We start from the raw sequence: 22758 nt of genomic DNA, 5'->3' as shown, positions 1-22758 counted from the left end.
AAGAAAAGAATCAAACACTTGACTCTTTAATTTTAAAATAACTCTACATTATCTCAAACATTGTACAGGGCTATTTTAAAACAACTAGAGATGAGGTTGTTTAAGGAAGGGAGAATGTCTCAAACATTGTAAAAGACTATTTAAAAACAATTAGTTTTAATGATAAACTAATAAAATAGCTTTTTATGTAGGAGGAAAATAAATCAATTCTGAATCGAAAGGTTTCTCAATGTATTGATAATTCAAGAATATGCACATTCTTCATGAGGCATTCATAATTTCCTTGATGTAAAATTCCCCTATAAATGGACTGGTTGAAGTGGACCCATCAGTTGATCACCCAAGAACCCTGACCTCACTCCATGTGACTTTTGTTTAGTGAATCTTAATAAAGAATAGTTTTTATTTTTATATGCAAAAACGGCTCTTCTATGTAAAATATTTTCTCAACCCAAATGAGCCGTTTTTGCATATAAATTTCTCAACAAGTGGGTTTCTCGACATCACTGAATAGTTTTTATGTTTCATGTCCACAGTCCTTGGGTGAGTTATTACATTGCATCATTGATATTTTTCAGGGTATATCCAGTATCATATGTGCAACATTATTAATAACTCTGTTGAATGTCTCCAGAAGTATGTTGAAAGATAAGGTGGACATATTGAGTACTTAACAAGACTAAGATTACACTAACTGTTCTGTATCAGTTTCAGCTGGAAAGTTGTACATTTTTGTAATAATCAAGAAACTAAAATGGATACATCTAAATGGGACACACTATTTTTTTATTTAAGTTATACTCTTATACTTATACTCTTAATATGGTTAATAAAAGTTCTTTATTAATCAAAGTAATACACAAACATAACACAATAAGAAAATATTCCATGAAATGTATATGCAAGACAGCTCTTGAAAACATTTTGTATCATACAAGTTTAGCAACAAACAAAAAATTATTTTTAGCTAACTTAAGATGTTTTATTATCTCCTTTAACTTCTTAGCTGCATAACACATAACACAATTTGATGTAAATACATTTTAACCCAGATTGGAAAAATTGGTTTAGAATTTTTTCAAAATAAATTAGACTGCAATTACTTCCATTTAGAAAAAACAAATATTTTACATCTCATTTTATCTTTATAATACAAATTGTTTGTTTCTGGCAGTGAATGTTTTCTTTCATATTTTTTTCTGTGATTTTTCAAGACAAACTTACAATTACATACAAAATCAACTCTTGAAGAGGTCCCAAAGTTTCATAGAATTTCAGTGCTAAGTTTTTTTTTCAAATGAAAAACAAATAATTGAAGCTACAAATTATCTGAAACTGAAGCTTCTAATACACTCTTCTGTAAATTTCTGAAACAGCTATCTTAATTTTTTTCAAACATATTATCAATTCTAATTCTATAGTTAATACTTTTGAAAAAGAATATTTTTTTTATTATTATTTCATTAATGATTATGATATACACAGGTGTCATAATTTATTCTGCTAAGTTTGTTTTCTTATAGCAAAGCTACATTGAGCTATCTGCTGATTCTCCTGAGGGGAATCAAACCCCTAATTTTAGCATTATAAATCCGAAGACTTACCATTGTACCAGTGGAGAAAGTTCTGCTAAGTACAGTTTGTTTGTTGTCAATCATAAAACTACATAATAGACTATGCTGTACCCATCATGGATATGAAAACCATAAGTTTTTCAGCCATAAGTATGGAAAGTGACATTAATTATTTTGATAAATATACAAGAAAATAATAATTATAATCATTCTGATAAACATAAAAATATTGTTAATCCTGCTAGCAAGCATAATTTTTAAATAATCTCATTCTAATATTTTAATAAACAGTAATATAAGTCGATACTTCCAATAAACAAGTTATCATATAATGTTAATGCTTTGGATTAATTTATACACTGTGACTGATATTACTTTTTTGGTCATTCACAATAACATATAATGTTAATTATTCTGATAAACATACTGATATAATGTTAATTCTTTTGATAAATATACCTTTAGATTAAATATTTTGAGACATATATTTTCACATAAATTTTCTGATCAACATGTAGACATATTATGTTAAATTCCTTTAATAAATACACTAATGCAGGTTTTTATTAAACACAATAATATGCAAGGTTACTAACTCTTTTAATGAATATTTATATTTTCAAGCACTATAGAAGGAACATAACGAAAGGGAACAGAATATGCCTTGATATAATTTGCAGTAACTTGTTCTTAATTAATAAGCCACTGGTTATGATTAACTAAAGAATTATCAAAAGATATTTTTCATTGAAACAAAGCAAGACAAAATTTATATATGCTAGTACATATAATTAAAAATAGTGAATTTGCAAGTAGATCTAATTTACCTTATATGAAGTCAATGTACATTACAATACCATGAGTTGTATGAAGAATAGGAAAAGTAACCATAACAAAATATACTAAAAACAGTATTATACACAAAACAAAACTGAGTAATTGTGAAATCCTTATAACAACTTTAGATGCACATGATTAACCTCAAGTCTGTAAATTCTTATAAACAGTATTAAACAAACATAAAAATAACATTCAATGTATTTTTGGTTTATAAAACATTTTAAAGAAGCAAAGAAAACTTAGTGTACAACATATATGTCTTTCCTTATTCTCACTTTGTTTTAATTTTTATGTGTTATGAGTTAACATTAGGAGTTGAAAACAAATAAACTGACTCTATAATGTTATTTAGAAGTCTTCATATTTTCTGTTTCTTTTCAAGCACAAAGGTACATAATGAGCTCTGTGCTGTGTCCCTCACAACTATTCAAACTTAGTTTTTAGCAGTGTGATCCCCCACACTTACTTCTCAGCCATTGGGGGTAGGGGAGCATCTTTGTATTATACTTTCTTGCTTGATTTAGACAAACTTTCTAGAAATCTTGATTGGGGTTCACAACAAAAAGAACAGGCAAAGATAAATGAAGAAAAATGGGACACTATAAAAAGTCAAAATTGTTTTTCAAGTTTTACCTACACCCTTTTTTGTTATTTCATTTTTCTAGACTATTTAATAACAAATAAAACAAATATCATTAAAATCATTTTTGTTTAAGAAATAAAGCATGTATAGTATATGTTATCACTGTTGCATTTCAGACACTAATTTTTGCACTGTCTTGCTAGGAAAGCTGATTTAGCAAGCATGACAGTCAAGAAAGAAAGCAGTCATGTTCATTTTAAATATTCCACTTATATTAATACATAAAAGTAAAGATACATATTATCACTATCAAAATGTTTCTGTCAATTAGACAGAAATTAGTGCCAGTCATAAGGTGTGTACAGAAGAGACTTGTGTGGCATTTTATTAATGTAACAAGATGCAATAATTATTTATCACAACAAAATCTGATTATAATTTTTCATGATTCCAAATGTAAAAACAGATTCTATGGATATTTTTAGTGATGTTTTTAAGAACAATGTTAGATTGACTGCTCAAGTACTATTTAAGCAATTAATTTTTTTGACTAGCCAGCCAAAACAATTTCCTAAAAATAAAATAAACAGCAATGTAATTTGTCCAGTACAAAGTAATTATTCATACAAAAGGATAAAATGTTTTTATAGCTTTTTCTAGGAGCTATTACATAGTCCACTAAGTTGGAAAGAGTTTGGAAACACCTGAAAGTAAGAAACTTTTGTTGTTGACCTCAGGATATTTTAAGAAAAATTAAATTTGTGAAATAAATATCCCTTCTTCTGTAACTGTATGTTCAGAGGCTGTAATTTATTATGAAGATTATTTCAAATAAAAAAAATACAGTATAAACTTTTCTTCTACTTTGCAGAACAGAAAACAAAATTATGGGTCTAATGAAATTAAGTATAAGAAAATATTTTATTACTGATTGAATTCTTTGTTTTTAATCATGTCAATTTTCATGAATGAGTTTACTTCCTTGTTCTTTTAAATACCACAGTATCTATGCTCAGTTAATAAATACAGTATTTGTACAAACTTACTCTACTTTTTGACAAAATACTTATGAGAAGACACTTTGGCACAGAATGACACTTACTGTTTCTTTTTGGCACTAATCATAAAATATTACAGCTTACCAGTTAACTTTGTTAAAATTAGTGTTCTTAACATAATACTAAGTGCTTAAAATGTTTTCTTGTAATTACTGCAATGATCTTGACAGCATTTCTTTAATACAACAACATTCAAATAAACCTATTAGAAGATATATATAATTAGATGGTTATACACAATTCTAAATATACCATAATATTTTTGACTGGATTAAAATTCACTTACTTTGAGATAGTAATTTTATAACTACAGGAAACATTATTATTTGCCAAATAACTTTGCTGTACATATCATAATACTCTTGCAACAAACAGGCATATTCTTGCAGTTACAATACTCTCATCAAAATACTAGTAGATATTAGTTGCATTACTGTAGTTACAAATGTTACTGACAAAATATTATTATATGATAATCAAACTCCTGTTTTAATTTAAACAAACACTATTAGATGCTATTTAAATTCCTATAATTACATCTATGAAATAAACACTTTTGAGGTCAGTTACATTTCTGTAATAACAACATTCTTGACAAAACAGTATTAAATGCTAGTTATATTTCTGGAGCTACAACATTCTTAATGAAACACTATTAGATGCCAGATACATTACAAATTTTCTTAACTTTTAAACGTTCCAACACAGGTTTAAGAATTTATCACACCAGAGATACTTGAAACTATATTAATTATCTCTGACTTTTTTGAAATTCAATGCTTAGTCTTCCACTTTTAACTTCAGTTTGTTCTTTTCTTAAGCTGTTTAAGTTTGGCCATAAGGCAGATTCACTCTACCAAAATCATTTTAAATATACTAGTAAATTAAAACAAGTAGAACTTGTCCACTTACATGAAATATAAAACACACACACACATACTGGCTGTGCTATTGTTCTGTGGATATCCAGCTGAAACTTAGTACAAAGTAAATAAGACTCAAGTTTAGTTATATTTATATAATTTACAGTATAAAATGTTATTAATTCAATATGTATTTTTGTTACTTATAGTATTAACTAAATTTAATATATAATATTCAATTTCTTAAATAGTAATAATTACAGAAGCCAAATGTTATAAGCATAGCATGTAAAGTTTTATATATGACAATTCTCTTTCAATACTTTGTAATTCAATAAGCAGGTTTAACTTGTCAGGTCTTCCTGGAATAAGAGCTGAAAACACTGCAAACAGTAAGAATACCAAACTAACGATTTGTGAACAGTGGCCAGAGGATTTTTTGTCTTTGCCTGTTATTCACAATTTACATCAATTATTATTAATTGTAATTTTTACTAAATATCTTCAGCAACTATTCTGATAGAAGTTCTTAGGTTCTTGATGAGACAAGAATAGATGTGGATTACATTCCTGTATGAACAACACTAGATGCTAGTCATATTTTTGACAGATAGCTTGAGTCTTGATTAATTGAATACCACAGAATGTGATAACTAAACTTTTATTAAATTAAAGATTAGCTAAATACTAAGGATTTCTGATAATATAATGTTATTCTGTTATTTTTGTACATTTTGACAGTTTAGCTGTATAGCACACTTGTCAGGTACTAGAGGTTCACTGTAGTGGCTATACCTTTTTAATGGTTTTAGAAAACCCACAATCATATTGCCCAAGTGTGTTTGTTTTTATGGGTGTGAAATATTGTTATCACGATTTTCAGTCATTTTTGGTTCTTTCCAGTGATACATTAAACATGAGTGAATATATCCATATATTTCCTTTTTTTTTTTCACAAAAGTGTTTGGAAAAGTGTAAAAGCTGATGGGAAAGCGAGTTTCATAGGGTGATTATGTAGTCTAATTCAAATCCATTACTTTTTTCAAATATCATTATTAATGATATTGAAGGACTTTATATGTTAGCAATTATGCATCAAAGAATCCATTGTCATATAATCCTATGGGTAACTTTAAAAATTGTTTTTTATGATAGTAACCACAGGTTGAGACCAAAATGGGTTGACAAGTTGGATATTGACATGTTACTCACACAGAATTGTAATATTGACTACTTGACAAAGTGTAAACTTCTCTGTTAAATAATGTTTCAGTTGATTTTTATGAGAACTTTTGAAACCAAAATTTGCACTTAGTAGAACTAAATAACAAAAAGCTGTAGCTGTACACAGTGAATTAAAATTTGCTTTCTATTTATATATATTTACTTTTGGAATTTCTACATATTTAATATATGAAAATTTAAATAAATGATAAAAAAAACATCTTAATGTCCCAACTCATTCAACAACTAGAAGGAAGTGACATTATAAAGCAGCATCTAACTTGCCCATGCCTATAAGTAGAATGAATAATAATAATAAATATATCCAGTCTAAGTAACTAACACAAGAAAACAATAACAAGAGAAAATGCAATTTATACATAACAGTTATGAAGGAAAATAGTAAAAATACAGTTCACTGGCATAATTTAGCAATTACATTCTGGTTCTGGCAAGCAGTAAATAACTGTAACACACATACAAATTAAATCTAACTTTAAAAAATTTAAACCTTAAATTTAATTATTTGCATCACTTTTTATTTGATGTCTTTCACTGTGATTTATAAAAAAACACTTTTCTCTTTTCAAAAACTTTCTGATCTGATATTATATTTTTCGGAGCGTCATCTAGTTCTAAAAAGTTATATTTTTCCTGTACTGAAAATGTATTTCTGATAGGTACTTATCTCCTTTCACAATGTTAGCTATTCTCATTCAGTGCTGTTTCCTATATGCAAATTGTTTCTTTATGCATGGCACAAGCCAATTGCACTGCCCTTGTTGGAATTAGTATATTCCAATGTGTCTCTTATACAAATCATCATGCATTGTCTATTAACCAATAGCAGCATAGTATAGCTAGAGTGCACCAGACAATACTTAGCAAATTAACTACATCCAAACCCTCCTCTGCAAGATACTAACAACCACATGAGGGTTGGAAGATGATCAAACTATCTTCACCTCCAATCCAATAATTAAAGATTAATATCTGCATCAATTCCTGGGGTACTATACAAGGATCAACACACTATAGCAATCCAGAACTGGCCATCCATCATTGAGAGGAGGATGGATTCAACTAGTGCAAGGACTTATATGGATTGGTTCACTCAAATCCAGTTCCTCCATGCCAGGAACTGACTTTTATGCTAAGGTAGGATGAAGGATCAACCAAAAGGGGATGAGTGCATGTGCAACAGCTCAACTCCTCTATAGTGTAGATAGTATAAAGAGGTCATGCTAGTTTGTAAAGTGACAGATCAACTCCAGTGGTTGTAGATATTGTTAAACACGTAAATAGTATAAGGAGGCCATGTCATTTAGGAAGGTGACAGACCATTTCCTGCAATTACAAAAGTAGTATTAGGAGGCCACTTCATATCTACATCAGTAGAACACCACCTCCTTACTCTTGACTGCACAGTTATAGCCAATTGGAGTGGTACACCATTCCAATGGCTTGGAACTAGAAAGTGGTAAGGACTCCCATACTCCACTTGAAGATGGGGTGAAAATGCATTGTACAGTGAGAAGGGCCATCATCACTGGAAACAGTGCAATGGGTGACCACAGTAACCTACTTTCAAAAGAAAACAGTACAGAGTTCTTCACTAAAAGCAAGACAGAAATGGGCAACTATCTCCTTCTGCTTTACCCATGCAGATGTGGTAAAGGGGACAAAAAGAGGGGCAACTTGGTACTGAGGCCAACAGCAAATGCATGCAATTGGGGGGACCTCAAAAAAGGCAAAGGTCTCTGAAAACTGTCAGATCTAATGGCCACTCCATGGGATAAATTTAGTTTGGAAATGAAAGATGATCATCTATCAGATTGAAAGCACCTAGCAGATGACATGTGAGAAGACAAATGTGATGTACCTGGGCCCCATATAGAAGATCCAAAGTTCAGAAACAAAGATCTCTGAACCAAGTGCCCCTTGGTAGTTGATATGAGCCACCACTGTAAATTGTTTGAATGAACCATCACCAAACAGCGATGGGTGAGAGAAAGGAAATGAGATAATGCCTGACAAACATCCAGAAAATCAAAAACATTCATACATATGACAAGTTTGTCTGCAGACCAATAGTCTAAAGCTTCCTGATGATTAACCAATGCTCTTTATCCCCGATGGAAGCATCTGGAAAGAAATGGACATCCAGGTGTAGAGATGATAATGGTACAACCACCAATTTATGGGCTTTCTTGAGTCATCACAAAAGATAGACTTTCAGGGAAAGCAAAAGAGAAATGTTGGCAGAAAGAGGTTTCTGTGCAAGTTTCCATTGTTCATAGTAGGGATCTCACGTGGGTATAGCCAAAGGGGACCAATGCAGACATGGAAGACATCTCGAAAAGGAAGAGAATCTCTTGAGCACTATGTGACCAAGTTAAGAGAGCATGATAAACTAAAAGTTACATAGAACTGAGATGTGAGAGAGAAAAAAGAGCTTAACTGATGTTGGTGTTGACCTCCAAATGTACCAAATACTTCATAGGTCAAAGAACTGACTTTTATCAATCAACTCACTTGAGCTGCTACTGAAAGGAGTAAGTGAGTGTGACTCATTCCTCAGAATGAGCTACAAGTAGTCAGTCATCCATGTAATGATGAAACTGCTACTCCAGAGTGTGAAAATGATGAGCAAAGGCTCAAACTACATGTATAATGTATAATAAAAAATTAAAACACTACAAACAAATATCAACAATGTGTCACTTGGTAAGCCATGAAGCACAAAAGAAAACAGCTGTACTTGAAAACTCTCAAACAAGAAGTGAAGGTTTGGTAGAGGAGTGTAGAGGAAGTCAAGTTTCATGTGAGCATCCTATATTACTATTGGTTAATAGATGATGCACGATAATTTGCATGAGAGACGCATTGGGAGATACTTATTTCAAGAAGGGGAGTGTGAAAGGTTTGTGGCATGTGTAAAGAAAAAGTTTGCATATAAAGGATAGCCCTGAATGAGAATAGCTAAACTTGTGAGAAAAAGTAAGTACTGTATCAGAAGCAGTTTCTTTTAATCAGTGTTAAAGATCCACTCTGAACAACAATTTAAAGTATATATATACACACACACACACACATACTGAGGTTTGTAAACAGTGATATCAACAAGCAATACAATTACTTTATGATGCCATCACAAATCTCTGGTTGTGTACATTTTTCAGAAAATCCTCTAGTTTTAAAAACAGTTTTTTTATTCAGTGTTAAAGGTCCACTCTTAACAATTTAAGGTATATAATATATACACACACAGAAGTTTGTAAACAGTGATATCAACAAACAATACAATTACTTTATGATGTCTTCATGAGTCTCTGGTTGTGTATATTTTTCAGAGCATCATTGAGTTTTAAAAAACAGTTTTTAATCATTATTAAAGATCCACTCCAAACAATATTTTAAAGTACATATACACACAGATGTTCATACACAGTGATATCAATAAACAATACAATTACTTTATGATGCCTTCATGAGTCTCCAGCTGAACCCTTCCATGACATCTGACTGTAGCTGCTACTATATGTTACGTTTCCTGAAAAATATTCACCAGCAGAATGATGTACACCACCAGAGGAAGCCATGGACCTAAAATGACCTTGTAAATAATGATTTAGTTCTTCCTGTGTATCAAAGATCAATACATTGAAAGGTGATCCAGGCACATGTACGTCTGACCATTTAACTTCTAGCCGATAGTCCCCTGGCTCTGTTGGGTCATATTTACAAAGAATAGTTCTGTCTTTTTGGCTTTCTCTTTGCATTTCTACTCTGAATGCTCCTAGGAATTGAATGACAAACAAAAATTAACTCTCAATGAAACAAGGTTTATAAGACCTGGATTACAATTTTTTTTATTATATCATTAATTTATGCACAAATGAAATTTTAAGTCATGAAGAAAATAATTTATCAGGAAAAAACAAAGTAACTTGCAACAGTTATCCTACTAATTAAAAACAAACAAGAAACATAAAATATTTATATGAAATACACATACCACTTAAATACTTTTTACAAATATTAAATCATGTTTATGGTATATGCAAAAAATATTTTTTTCACACAGAACTTACTAATTCTTACTTTAGTTTATTCTGTTTTTAACTTTTGAATATCAAATTACAAATAAACAAGTATACTTAGAAACAGTTTATGAAGCTTAAATGGTATCAATAAGACAAATGTGAAAGGTATGTTTAAAAAAAAATGTTATAAGTAAACTATTATTTCAAAAAAATTGTATTTGTTATTTGTCTACAGCTAAGTAAAGATATAAACACTGACCTTTAGGCCCCCTGACTCGGACAGTCAGCTGGCCAGCTCCTGCCCCCCTTGTGTCACAAATGAATCGGCTCTGGTAGGTAGCAAGGACACCAGGTTCAATTCCTGGACCATAAACTTTCACCTTGGAAGCATCAGGAGCTCCTGAGATCCGAACAGAGTAAGGGCTTTCTATGAAAAAGGAATAATCAATATTCATTTAATTTTTAAAAAATAACATATATTTGCATCATTTTAAAAATAAGCTCACCAAGTTACTGTTAGTTACTTGACAGATACAATAAAATTTAATAAACCTGCCTGCAGTTAATATGTTTTCTTTATATAGCTAAGCCAATTTTATATTTTCTGTACCGATGATTTTGAGTTATTGTTGACATATGTTATTTGTGACCTTGAATAATCAATAACAAAACAAAAACTTCTAATTTTATCAAGGTTTTAACAAGTTGTAGATTTCAGTATTTTTATTTCCATTAATCATATTTCATTTATAAAAAGATACAAAGAGGTAACCTTGACTACCTATAGCATAATCTAGTTAGCTAGATCATGAGTATTCACACTTCATGCATGCATGGGTACCTGAAGATACAAAGAGATAACCTTGACTACCTACAGCATAATCTAGTTAGCTAGATCATGATCACACTTCATGCATGCATGGGTACCTGAAGATACAAAGAGATAACCTTGACTACCTACAGCATAATCTAGTTAGCTAGATCATGAGTATTCACACTTCATGCGTGCATGGGTACCTGAAGAACTGTGAAAGTTGAGGGAACCATATAGGGGTTTCTGACTATGTTTCATTCAGTACCCCATGTACACTGTTCTGAAAGGTTACTAGCTGGTTAAAAATCAACTGTACTGTAACCACATATTACAAATAAATTGTTTTTGCTTTATCTACAAACATAAACATCTTTTTTTACTAATGAGGTATCTTCTTTTCCTTGGTAAAGGTTTTGGATGATTTAATTAGATTAGGCCACAAGTACTGGGAGGAAAATTACATTTCCATACAATATAGGTGTTTAATACTGTTTTCCCTTTTTCCTCCTACTTGTATGCTGTTTGAAAAGTACACAGTTTACTCGAGTTGAAGCTATTAAACATTTTTGTGAGTCTGCATAGTGGAGGTCAGGTACCCCAATTATAAAATTATATAACACCTACGCATGCATATTTGATAATTATTTCAACTTTATTGAGGTTACAGAAGATGAGGTATTATGTATTAATTAATATTTTAATTATGTACCTGGTATATGATCCCCTCCATACTTAATGGTTAGTACATGTCGTCCACCTTCCTGTGGTTTTAAGTACAAAGTAAAAGTTCCATCTCGGTGATCATACATTTCACAATACGCCACTTTTGTGGGTCCCATACAATGAGCTGTTAGCTCACCTGTTAATGAATGATTTGTAATTTTCATCTTATTGCAGTTTGGTTTTCTAAATAAATAACTTAATGCTTTATGACAAGGATCTATGTTTGTTTCACTATACACATACAAACTTAAAATAAGATATAATAGAATAAATAACATTTCATCTCTTATGGCATAAGTTGTCTCAATTTCTTAACACATCATTTTATTTTATGATGAGGAAAGCATGTACCACAGATGGGTGAATTATAAGAGTAATGACATATTTCAAGGTGAATTTCTAGACAAAGTTTAACGTTTCAAATATATTTGGTGTAACAGAAACTCTTATCTCAGTTCCAGCACTTATATGAGAGACTGGTTCATACAGTTGAAGTACGTTTACAAATGATATACTAGTATAAGTATTAAACTCTGCTGATTAAGAATCCAAAAATGCAAAAGCAATAAGATCACTGTCTAATAGCAAGCCTTATCATATTCTATCAAACTCAAACTAACGTGGCAGGGGTTTAGTTTAGAGAGAGAGAAATCGTAAGAATTCTCTCTCCAACTGGGGTGTTCAGGAACGTTGTGGTTCCTCTTCGTCCCCTTTCGTGAAAGGTTATTAGGTTTAGTTTTATTTATTTATTTATTAAATATTTTTTTACTCTTTTTTGGGTGAAGGAGGTCATTCTTAATGTTATCCTAGACCGAGGCAAAGGCAGCATCGGAGAGAACGGCCAGGTCCCGTCCCAAAAGGCAGAAGTCAAAGTAAATATGAACATGAACTCAAACGACCCGACTCAGGGTCTGGCAATAAAGTTGCCTGTGCTGGGATCTAAAAATCCAATGCCTAAGTTTTTGCTGTGGGGGGAAACGGGAGTGCCCCGAGAAAACCCACTTTCACAGGACAGGCGCCGAAAGTTTTGCCTGTCCTGTGCCCGATATCTGAAAAAGAGAATACATATTATTAACATGAGTTTAATTCTTTAGATACTTTGTTGTGTAATTTGTTGTTCTTGAAATATGTTGTAAGGTGAAATGTATTTTGTTGGTGCACTAGTTAATTTGTATAGTGATGCCGTTAGTTTGTTTCTGTTTTCTGCTTTTAGATAATATTTGTGTGATATTTCCGTTAGTCTATTTCTTAGTGTTGGTAAGTTACTGATTTGATGTATATAATTTACTGGCGTGAATGACGGTAGACTGAATGCAGATCTTAGTATTCTGTTCTGTTGAACTTGGATTTTCTGGAGTGTGTTATTTGACATATTGTATGTTACTTGACATCAGTACTCTATTAGTGAACGGATGTAAGCCTTGTATATTTGGATAATAGTGTTTGGTGAACATTTCGATTGTCTACTGGTTAGAGTCATTAGGTGTGAAATCCGTTTTCTAATTGATGAGTGTATATTGTTAACATGTTTTTTCCATGTTAGTTTTGTGTAGAAAGTGATGCCAAGGAATGTGATGTTTTTGCTCATGTTAATGGTCGTATTTCCGAGTGATAATTTTATTTTTTCTAGATTTTTTCTTTGTTTTTTTTTAATTTCCTGTAGAAGGTGATTGCTTGTGTTTTAGTTGGATTTAACACTACTCTCCACTTGTTACTCCATGTTGAGACGTTGTTCAGCGATTCTTGTACGCGAGACATGGCCATCACTGGGTTTCTGGAGGTGCTCCAGATAGCGATGTCGTCTGCGTATTGTGAATTATGCGTGTATGTTAGGTTTGGGAAAGGTATGTCACTGACGAAAATAATATATAAAAGTGGTGAGAGGACTGATCCTTGGGGCACTCCTGCGGTTATATTAAATGATTTAGATATAGTTTTATTGACTTTTACTTGTGCTGTTCTATCTGTTAAGAAATTTGAAATCCATTTAACTATAATGGGATTTATTTTCAGGTGTTTTAGTTTGTATTTGATGGCATTGTGCCATACGCTGTCGAATGCTTTTTTGACATCTAGGAATACCCCAATGGTTACTTGGTTGTTGTTGAAAGCTTTATAGATTGATTCGGTTAGTCGCGTGAGGTGATCTGTTGTTTGCCTGTTTTTCCTGGAGGCATTTTGGGATTCTGGAAGGATGTTATTTGATTCACAAAAATGGAGAAGACGGTTGGAGATAACTCTCTCCATCAGTTTGCCAAGGCAGCTTAACAGACTGATGGGACGGAAATTATCAGGATTAGTTCGGTTGGTTTGTTTCTTTGGGATCGTGGTAATGGCTTTTTACCAGTTGCTAGTGAAATGTTCATGATGTTTGTGAGGTGTTGTAATAGGAGAGTAGAGCTTTTTTTCAGAATAATGTTTGGAATTTGGTCATGTCCGGGGGAAGTATTCTTCAAGTTTTTGATATTAATTTTTAGTTCAGTTATGGTTACTTTTCTATTGATTGAATTTGAGTATGCTTCTAGTATCTCGCCAGGGAACCGTGGTGAGAATGAAGCTTGGTTTGTATTTATGAAATTGTTGACATGATGTTGGTGTTGTGTGTCAAAGTCTACGAATTTAGGTCGCTAAAGGAGGATTCGTAGTAGTCAGCTAATAAGTCAGCTTTCTCTACGTCCGTCCATGCAATTTTATTGTTGTGTGTGATATGTTGTAGCATGTGATTTGTGTTTTTGTCTGAAGCAATACTCTTGAATTTTTTCCAAAATTCTTTTGGATTGTTCTTGATTTTTTCTAAGTTTTTACAGAAGTTTTGCCAATTAGTTTCTTTTGCTGTTTTAATTTCTTGTTTAATTTTTGCATTTGTTCTATTGATTTGTGTTTTGATAGATGGATCACGTGTAATATAGTGTGTTCATCTTAATTGTCTGCGTTTGATTATTAGTGCGTGAATTTCTGGTGTTAGAGTCCATTGATTATGTGATTGCTTTCTTCTTGTTTTAGGAATTGTGTTTTTTATGGCTTTCTGTATGGCTTCTGTAACTTGATTTACATAATTGTCTAGTTCTGTCTTGTTGTTAGCATGTTCAATTGGGTGGGGTAGGTATGAGTCCAGTGTAGCATTGAAAGTGAGCCCGTCAGTTTTGGTATAGGTGTATGCAGAGGGAGTCACGTACGCCACGGCAGGGTGGCGCGGGTGAATCATACATGAAATGGGGAAGTGGACACTAGTGATTTCATCATGTACTTTAAAGTTAGAGATTCTGTTTACTGTGTCCTTGGGTGCTATGATGAAATCAAGTATATCGTATGAGCCGTTGGCGGCTGAAAAGTGTGTATGGTCGTTAATTAGGTGCATTCTGTTACTAAAAAGAAATTTTTTATGCACAACCCTCTGCGTGTGTTTCTGTTTCCCCTTAGTTCTATATGCGGAGAATTAAAATCCCCAATAATAATTGGTTTGGGTTTGCGATTTACACATTTTTGAAGGAAGTTAATGTCAATATCTTTAGATGGTGAACAATATATGGCTAGAATCGGAATAGTTAGCCGGTTGTTAAAATGTATATTACAAAAAATGGTTTCATTTATGGTAGATCTAAAGGAATCTTCTATTGATATTAAATGCGAAATTTATGTTCTAAAGTAGGCTATTATACCTCTGTTGTTTTCTGAGTGAGGTATGCTGTGCGTGATGAATCCGGGGATTGTGGTATTTTGTTTCTCTGTGCAGAGTGTTTCTGATACGATGATAATGTTGGCATTTATATGTTTGTTTATGTTGTATATTTCTATTCTTTTGTCTTTGAGGTTTCCTTGGCAGTTGATGTGTAAAATTTTAATGTGTTGTATCATTGTGTTGTTTTACTTCCCTTGCATGAATTTTAAGTGAAAGATGGTGTGGTTTGAGATGGGGAAGGTGAAAGTAATAACTTGCAAGGCTACAAAGAGCCTTGAGTGATTCGTGTCTTGATTCAAATACAGGGAATTCACTCAATTCTATTAGCATTACTAATAAATTTGTGGTGAATTCTGTGGGGTTGAATGTATGTGTTGTTTTCGAGCGTGTGACGTCTGCGTATGTTCGTGTTGGTTGTGGCCGAGAGTTTGTGATCTGTGTGTCTGTTGGAGTTTGTAGTAATGGTTGTTTAGTGATATGAGTGTCGAGGATTTGTTTGTTACTGTTCGTGGTTTTGAAAATAATTTTGTTTCGTATCTGAGTGTATTTAGGGCAGCCTTTGTAACTGGCTGCGTGAGGGCCCTGACAGTTTGCGCATCTCACTTGGTTACGTTCATTAGGACACTGAGCAACTTCGTGAGGTCCGCCACATCTCACGCATCTGTCTTTGGCCATGCAATTATTTTTCGTGTGTCCGAACCTTTGACATTTGTAACATCATATTCTATTATACACCTAAATCCATATATATAACCATTTCTCACTAGATAATTTATAACAGAAAATTGGGCTGGAATTACTTAAAATGTTGAGAAAAAGCAATATCAAAGTAAAAACACAACAATAGAATAAGTTCTGATTAGAATTTTCTTACATTAATGAAATCAAAGTTAAGCTTTTAGAATTTTTCTACATATTCATCCACAAGAAGGATATGGAAGGCACATTTCGTTAAGAAAAACATGAAAAAAATTCCTTATTTTGTGATGTTATTCAAAACTTCACTAACTTCACTTCATAAAAGAAACATTTGTAATAGTTTCCCATAATATAAAAGATGGTACCACTTGTCTTTAAAGCTAAACCTCATAACTAAAGCAATTACTGTAAATCCTTGTGAATTTCTTTTTTACAAGTGCATAAAAGATTTTGTTCTTTAAACCTCTGTATAACTTGAGTACAATTTTAATAACTATCATAATGTGCAGAATATAATAAAAAAAAGAACTTGTGTTACCTTCACAACAAGAAAATGTTAAAGAAATTGTGTTTTGTTCTATAACGTCAGAGTAAACAAATATTGTTCTTTTATACTAGATATTTTACAAGCTATAAAATTCAAAAAATTTTCTGTGTCTTAATTTTTAAACACACAATCCATTTAAAACTGTGTGCAAACTTCACCCTGAAGTGCTACTTTTGGTAACTTGACTGGTCAAAGAAGGAACCTGTTTGCTTGATCTTGTGTACAGGGCAACAATTTGGAGATGAATGTTTCCAGCAATTTTACACATGCTAATCTCATCTAGGGGTGAAAAAATGTTGAAGTTAAAGCTGTTTAATGACTCACTGTTTTATGTCATTTACATTTTTTATGATGCAAATTTTAACAATTTCTTTTATAATTTACTCCATTTACTTTCAACCTATACCAAAATTTATGGCAAGTGTGATTTTGTGTGTCTGTATATGACATTCATCGTTTAGTTTGAACCTGTAAATTACATGTAAATAAGATGTACGTTTACGTTTTCATTCATTCAGTATAAGCTAATAAGACAATTTTCAGTATTTACACACCTAAAACACTTATCATTTGAATAATGGATATATATATATATATATATATATCTTTCAAAACTTCATTTCACTGTGAATTACATATAGGATTACATTAGGCTCTACTTAGACTTCACAGATCTGAGTATGAGGAATTGATAGCAAAATAAATGTACGAACAGTTTTTATAAAACTATTTCCTCACCTGGTCCTGCTCGTCTTGTGTCAATGAAAGCTTTGATTTCTTTCCCTAAAATTCCTCCTTTTAGACCATCTCCTGAACAAATTACTTTTGTGGCATCACAACTAGCTGAAATGGAAACTTTCAAGGGACAACCTTTCACCTGTCTATCAGACCACATCACATTTAACAGATAAACACCTGCAGTAAAAGATTTGATTTAGTCAAACAAACTACTGATTTCTGTTTTTCTTTCATTTTTATTTTATTATGTATACATAAACTAGTTCTTTTAAGTAAATTATCAATTATGTTAAAGCACTTCTGTTTGGATTTAATAAATTAAAATTCTTGATTTACCAATTATTGTAGCCCTCCAAATTTAATAAATTTTTATGCTACTGCAAAACGAAAAAATTAAGGTATATTTGTAAAACTAATATTTATATCACAAAATACCAGTAATTGTGTTTTTCCTTAAATGCTTTCAGAGAAAAAACTATAAAAAGGCAATTGAACAAGTTTTATAAATTTAATGCTTAAAATGTTTTAGTGTCATTTATGTAATACCTGGAACAGTTGGAGTATAAATAGCCTTGAAAATGTTGTTTTGTTGAGATATCAGGCAAACTGGAATATCAGCCTTCACTCCACTCAGACTAACCTCTGGAAATCCTAGAATATTCAAGTAGTACATTTTTGCATTTCCTATATGAATGACTTATGTTTAAGTATAAACAGCTACAATAATTCCACAGCTTTGCTATTACTATAAACAGACTGTAATTAAATGTGCATATTGTTTTCGTAGTTGAGAACTAAGTAAAACGTGGACAAATATCATATAAATAATGACAGTTAATTAAAATAGAAGCATGAAAAAATATTAAAGCATCAACAAAAGAGCATAATTAGATCAATGATGATTTCATAAAAATAAAGAACGATCTTTGTACTTATTATATTGCATTTCAATTAATCAAAAAGCATAAAATTATATCAGTGTTTTAATCATATCACTATTTACGTACCTGCACCTGCTGCTGATCCATCTATAATAAACTCTGCTTCTTCTCCAACACGGGCAGATGACAGGCCATGGCCTCTTAACACTACCCGTGTATAGTCTATCAGTGGTTCACTTTCTTCCGTATATGCAAGGTAAGGAGAATTGGGAAGAGGTACATCAGCAAAATATAAGTACATGTAATATTCACCTAGAAAATAAAATTGTATTACATTGGAAAAGATTTGTTCATCATAATGCACATCAAAAATTTAACACAATCTGGAATAATATACTCAGTGGTATTTAACAGAAACATTTTGGTAGAAACATTCATCATAATAAAAGGGTAATATTAAATGAAAAAAACAAAATACATTTGGAGAGAATTATCAGAAAACAAGGTTAGCATTTAGCTATAAAAATAATACACTCAGGGGGAGGAAAATGTATTGTAATACAAGTGCAAAAAGACCATAAAACTCAAACACCTGCAAAAAGTGTTCTCCTTTTTTTGGATATTATAATTATTTGTAAATATATAATGATATCTTACATCAAAAGACCATAAAGTGCAAGAGTAGTAACAAAAAATAATCTTATGGCATAAGATTAGAATGACATAACTTAAGTCAAAATATTGAAAACATACAAATCAGTTAAAAAGAAAAAAAATACAGTGACACTTTGTGAAAAACTATTTAATGACAGTAAAAGTATAAAAAATGGATAACTTGATGAACTTGGCAAAAGCATTTAATACTTATTATAGTAATGGACAATCAATTCCAAGGAACTTGAAAATACCAAATAATACAAATTTATAACATGAACAGCACAAACTAAACTTTACCTTCTTCAACTGGGGTAAAAGATAGCCTATAACGAGAACCCGCTATGTGGTCAACTTGAATATCAATTTGACCATTTGGGCCCATAATCTCTGCTTTCAGTTTACCTGTAATTGATTATAATGAGACTTGCTATTCTTTGTCACATAGCAAAACAAACAAACACAATGTATAAATAAATAGTTAATTGCACCATCAAATCATACTCTTTGAATTTAAGAATTTTTTAACTGGGAAGACCTGTCAACATTAAATAATTATTCTCTCATACCATTCACACTTCTGCTCTTAGGTCATTCACAAAGTAACATTTATAATATTATTAGAGAATACTGCTACAACACAAACAGCTTTATGTATTAACACATACTTATATATTTTAATAAATGATATTTAATAATCTTTGATCATAATATTTTGTAATTGTGGTCAAAATTTCCATTATCATATTAACACCATTTGCTAAAGAATGAAAACTTATCAGTTATGTCCCAGAATGAATTACGTTCAGTAATAACCAACAAATTATATCCTTAATTACCATAGCTTTAGTCCATTCACTAAGGAATGATAAAATATTCCTTTCATTATTTAATAATAAAAAATTAGTCTTTAGTAACTTAATATTACTTATATTCAACAAATTTGAACAGTAATGATCTATATAATTACAACACCACCAGTGATCATCAATTTCATAAATCAAATTTAAGATGTATTTATAAAAGAATGGCTCTTTTAATTGTTTATAATTTTAGTTGTATTCAATATTATTATTTTTTACATATTACCTGGTCCTGCATCACTTGTGTCAAAGGTTATCTTTTTCTGTTCTCCACAATTTAAAACAATATGGTTTTCATCATCTACAAGATTTTCCCATCCACCTATTACTCGCACTTTCCTAGGATTCACTACCCGAGGATGGAAAGGACTTCCTAAAACAAAATAGCAGAGAATTAAGTCTATCACTCAATGTATAATAACAATAATGTTTTCACTGCTCCCAGTAAAATTAAGATATTGTCTATTTGTATGGATCATAATAGTTGTAAAATTTCATTAAATAAAGTAAGAACTACAAGTCTTTCATACATAAAAAAATAAGATTTTTTATTAAAATATTTTTACCAAAAAATTTGTTTGCAAACATATCAAGTATGTTTCATTACTAGGTTGAGTGCAAAATGATTTCACGTTATGACTAAACGACCTATTCTTCATCCCCAAAATTTCAACTTTTAGTTGCATAATCTCTAAAACCTCCTAAATACATTTCAAACATTCATTTTCAGTAGAACCTTATATTTCATGTTGTTTTTTATATCCTAACTATGTGGGGTCTGCCATTTGACCAACCTCGTAACCATTATAAAAAATTAAGAAATAAATATAAATTATTCTTTTTTCATGCTAAAATGCCCCCCCGCTAGTACAGTGGTAAGTCTTCGGATTTACAACGCAAAAATTAGGGGTTCGATTCCCCTCGGTGTGCTCAGCAGATAGCCCAATGTGGCTTTGCTATAAGAAACACACACACTCATGCTAGAATGACTACATATTATATCATTATAGCTTAAGTCTCACAGTACTATACGTATTTATTCATTATTTTGTATTATATTGACCTTCCAGTTATTCCTAGCTAACGTTAAACATAACCTTTAGCCTTTTCTGTTTTGGTTGTGGATTAGTAGATGAGTACTTTATAATAAGCAGTCACATTTTGATTATTATAAGTTATATATGTATATAGTTTATAACTACTTAGAAATAAGTTATTGAACTTATTCTTCTTAAAATATAGAACAATAAATAAAGAAGGCAAGCAAACAATTATTTTTCCAGCTATGAACTTCGAACTTGGTTGCTGTTGGACATAGGTTGCTAAGCCTTTTAACATTTTTTTTTATGTTTTATATAGTTGAATAACCGAAAAAAATCATAAATAACTATACTGATATCATAGATCTCCACTGTAACTTATTAAGCTTAGCAACTAAGATGTATTTAGGTTTAAAAAATATGAAACTTCGAGCAGTCTTAAAAACACAACCTACCTTCTTGAAATCTTGGTTCGAAAGAATGTGGTAACCTTTTCACAAATTAAAATGACTGAAACACCCACTAGATGACATTTTAAGTTACCGATTGGTTATCCACATCATATATTGAGGTAGGTTTATATAAGGGACTGCTTCTAAAAGTGGAAAGAGGTGAACTGGGCCACTGTGCTTCAACCAGTATATATGCCATATCTCAGCAAAATAAACACATATAAGGTTCTTTTTTCATATTCTAGCTTGTTAATATTGGTAATCTGAATTTCTAATTTGTACAGAACTATATACGTAATATTTGGACATCACAAACATCTAATTCTAAACAGTGCTGCATTCAACATACCATGACTCACTAAAATCTATATTTCAGTGTGTTCTTTTAAAGTTTACTTTGAGTAAGAAATTAACTCTTATATAATATTAAAGTTTGAATTATAACCTACAATTTGATTCCAAATTTATTGACATAAATTCATAAAATAGTAGTTCAATAAACTTTTGAATGTAAGTCAGCTGACATGGCCTTTGACCCATGGTCCATCGCTAAAGGGTTATGTTAAATAAATGAAACAAAAGTAACTTTTATCACATATAATAACCTCTTAACCCAATTTCACTTACTTAAAAGTTAATAAATTACAAATGCCTTGTTTTAAGGTTTAAAAATCACAAAACACTGACTTTGTAACAATAAAAACTAAATATACTTTTAATGCTCTTCTGACAAGATTGTAAAAAAATATAATTCTTTCTCAAAATTATATTCCATTGAAATTATTCCCTTTCAATTACTAAAGGAAAGACCTTCATTTTGATAGGTTGGTCCATCATAAGTACCACAAAATATAGCAAAAGAGAGAGTTTCAATCTTCAAAACATTCAACTGCATGGGGAAAAAACAAACAAACTACTTTCTAGTCACAACAAAGATTTTATGTATTATACAGCACAGTGTATTTATTCATACACTGCTACAACATTATCAAATTAAACTTTAAGACTGCATCTAAAGAAACAATAAAAATTGATGATTTATATTAGGGTTATTTCAAAAAAGTTGAATGCAATAGTAAGTTAGGTAAAGGCAAATTAATTTAGAGCTGGTATTATTACAAATAATTCTGATCTAGTAATACTATTACTCACCTGTAACCTCCTGACTGTTCCAAAAAACTCGTATATCAAAGATTCCAACTTCTTGCGGAACATAAGTGACAATAAACATTCCATTTTCTTTCTCATCTACAGAATAGTCAGCTTCTGAATCAGGGCCTGGGAAATAAAGGAAATATGTATTAAAACTAAGAGACAACTATACATATCAGTTTATAACTTTATCAGTGAGCATTAATTAGCATGTCCTAATATCTATAAAAATAATTCAGTTGAAAACAAAAAACACACACTTTAGCAAACAAATTGATGATATTCAGTTATACTTCAAATGGACAAGCCATCATTGCTTGAAATTAGA

General features: G+C 31.1%; 1 protein-coding gene across 6 annotated transcripts in view; it reads right to left on the bottom strand.

Moving 5' to 3' along the window:
• Window positions 1–767: 767 nt before the first annotated feature.
• LOC143225544 (filamin-B-like) overlaps window positions 768–22758 on the bottom strand; it is a 130260-nt gene continuing 108269 nt past the window's right edge. For 5 of the 6 annotated variants that reach the window (XM_076455184.1, XM_076455183.1, XM_076455182.1 and 2 more), the window contains 9 exons: window positions 22431–22556; window positions 20013–20159; window positions 19224–19328; window positions 18396–18581; window positions 17935–18039; window positions 17389–17565; window positions 11712–11861; window positions 10448–10615; window positions 768–9941 (listed from right to left, as the gene is read on the bottom strand). In XM_076455184.1, coding sequence (XP_076311299.1) covers window positions 9631–9941; window positions 10448–10615; window positions 11712–11861; window positions 17389–17565; window positions 17935–18039; window positions 18396–18581; window positions 19224–19328; window positions 20013–20159; window positions 22431–22556 — 1475 coding nt within the window. In that variant the 3' untranslated portion in view covers window positions 768–9630. Of the gene's footprint in view, window positions 9942–10447; window positions 10616–11711; window positions 11862–16808; window positions 16930–17388; window positions 17566–17934; window positions 18040–18395; window positions 18582–19223; window positions 19329–20012; window positions 20160–22430; window positions 22557–22758 lie in introns of those variants that run through there. The other variant, XM_076455187.1, reaches the window with a different exon arrangement.

The sequence above is a fragment of the Tachypleus tridentatus genome, chromosome 9 (assembly GCF_004210375.1).
Source record: "Tachypleus tridentatus isolate NWPU-2018 chromosome 9, ASM421037v1, whole genome shotgun sequence".
Lineage (NCBI taxonomy): Eukaryota > Metazoa > Arthropoda > Merostomata > Xiphosura > Limulidae > Tachypleus > Tachypleus tridentatus.
Note: the sequence above shows the minus strand (reverse complement) of the source record. Positions and strands in the feature narration are given on the sequence as shown.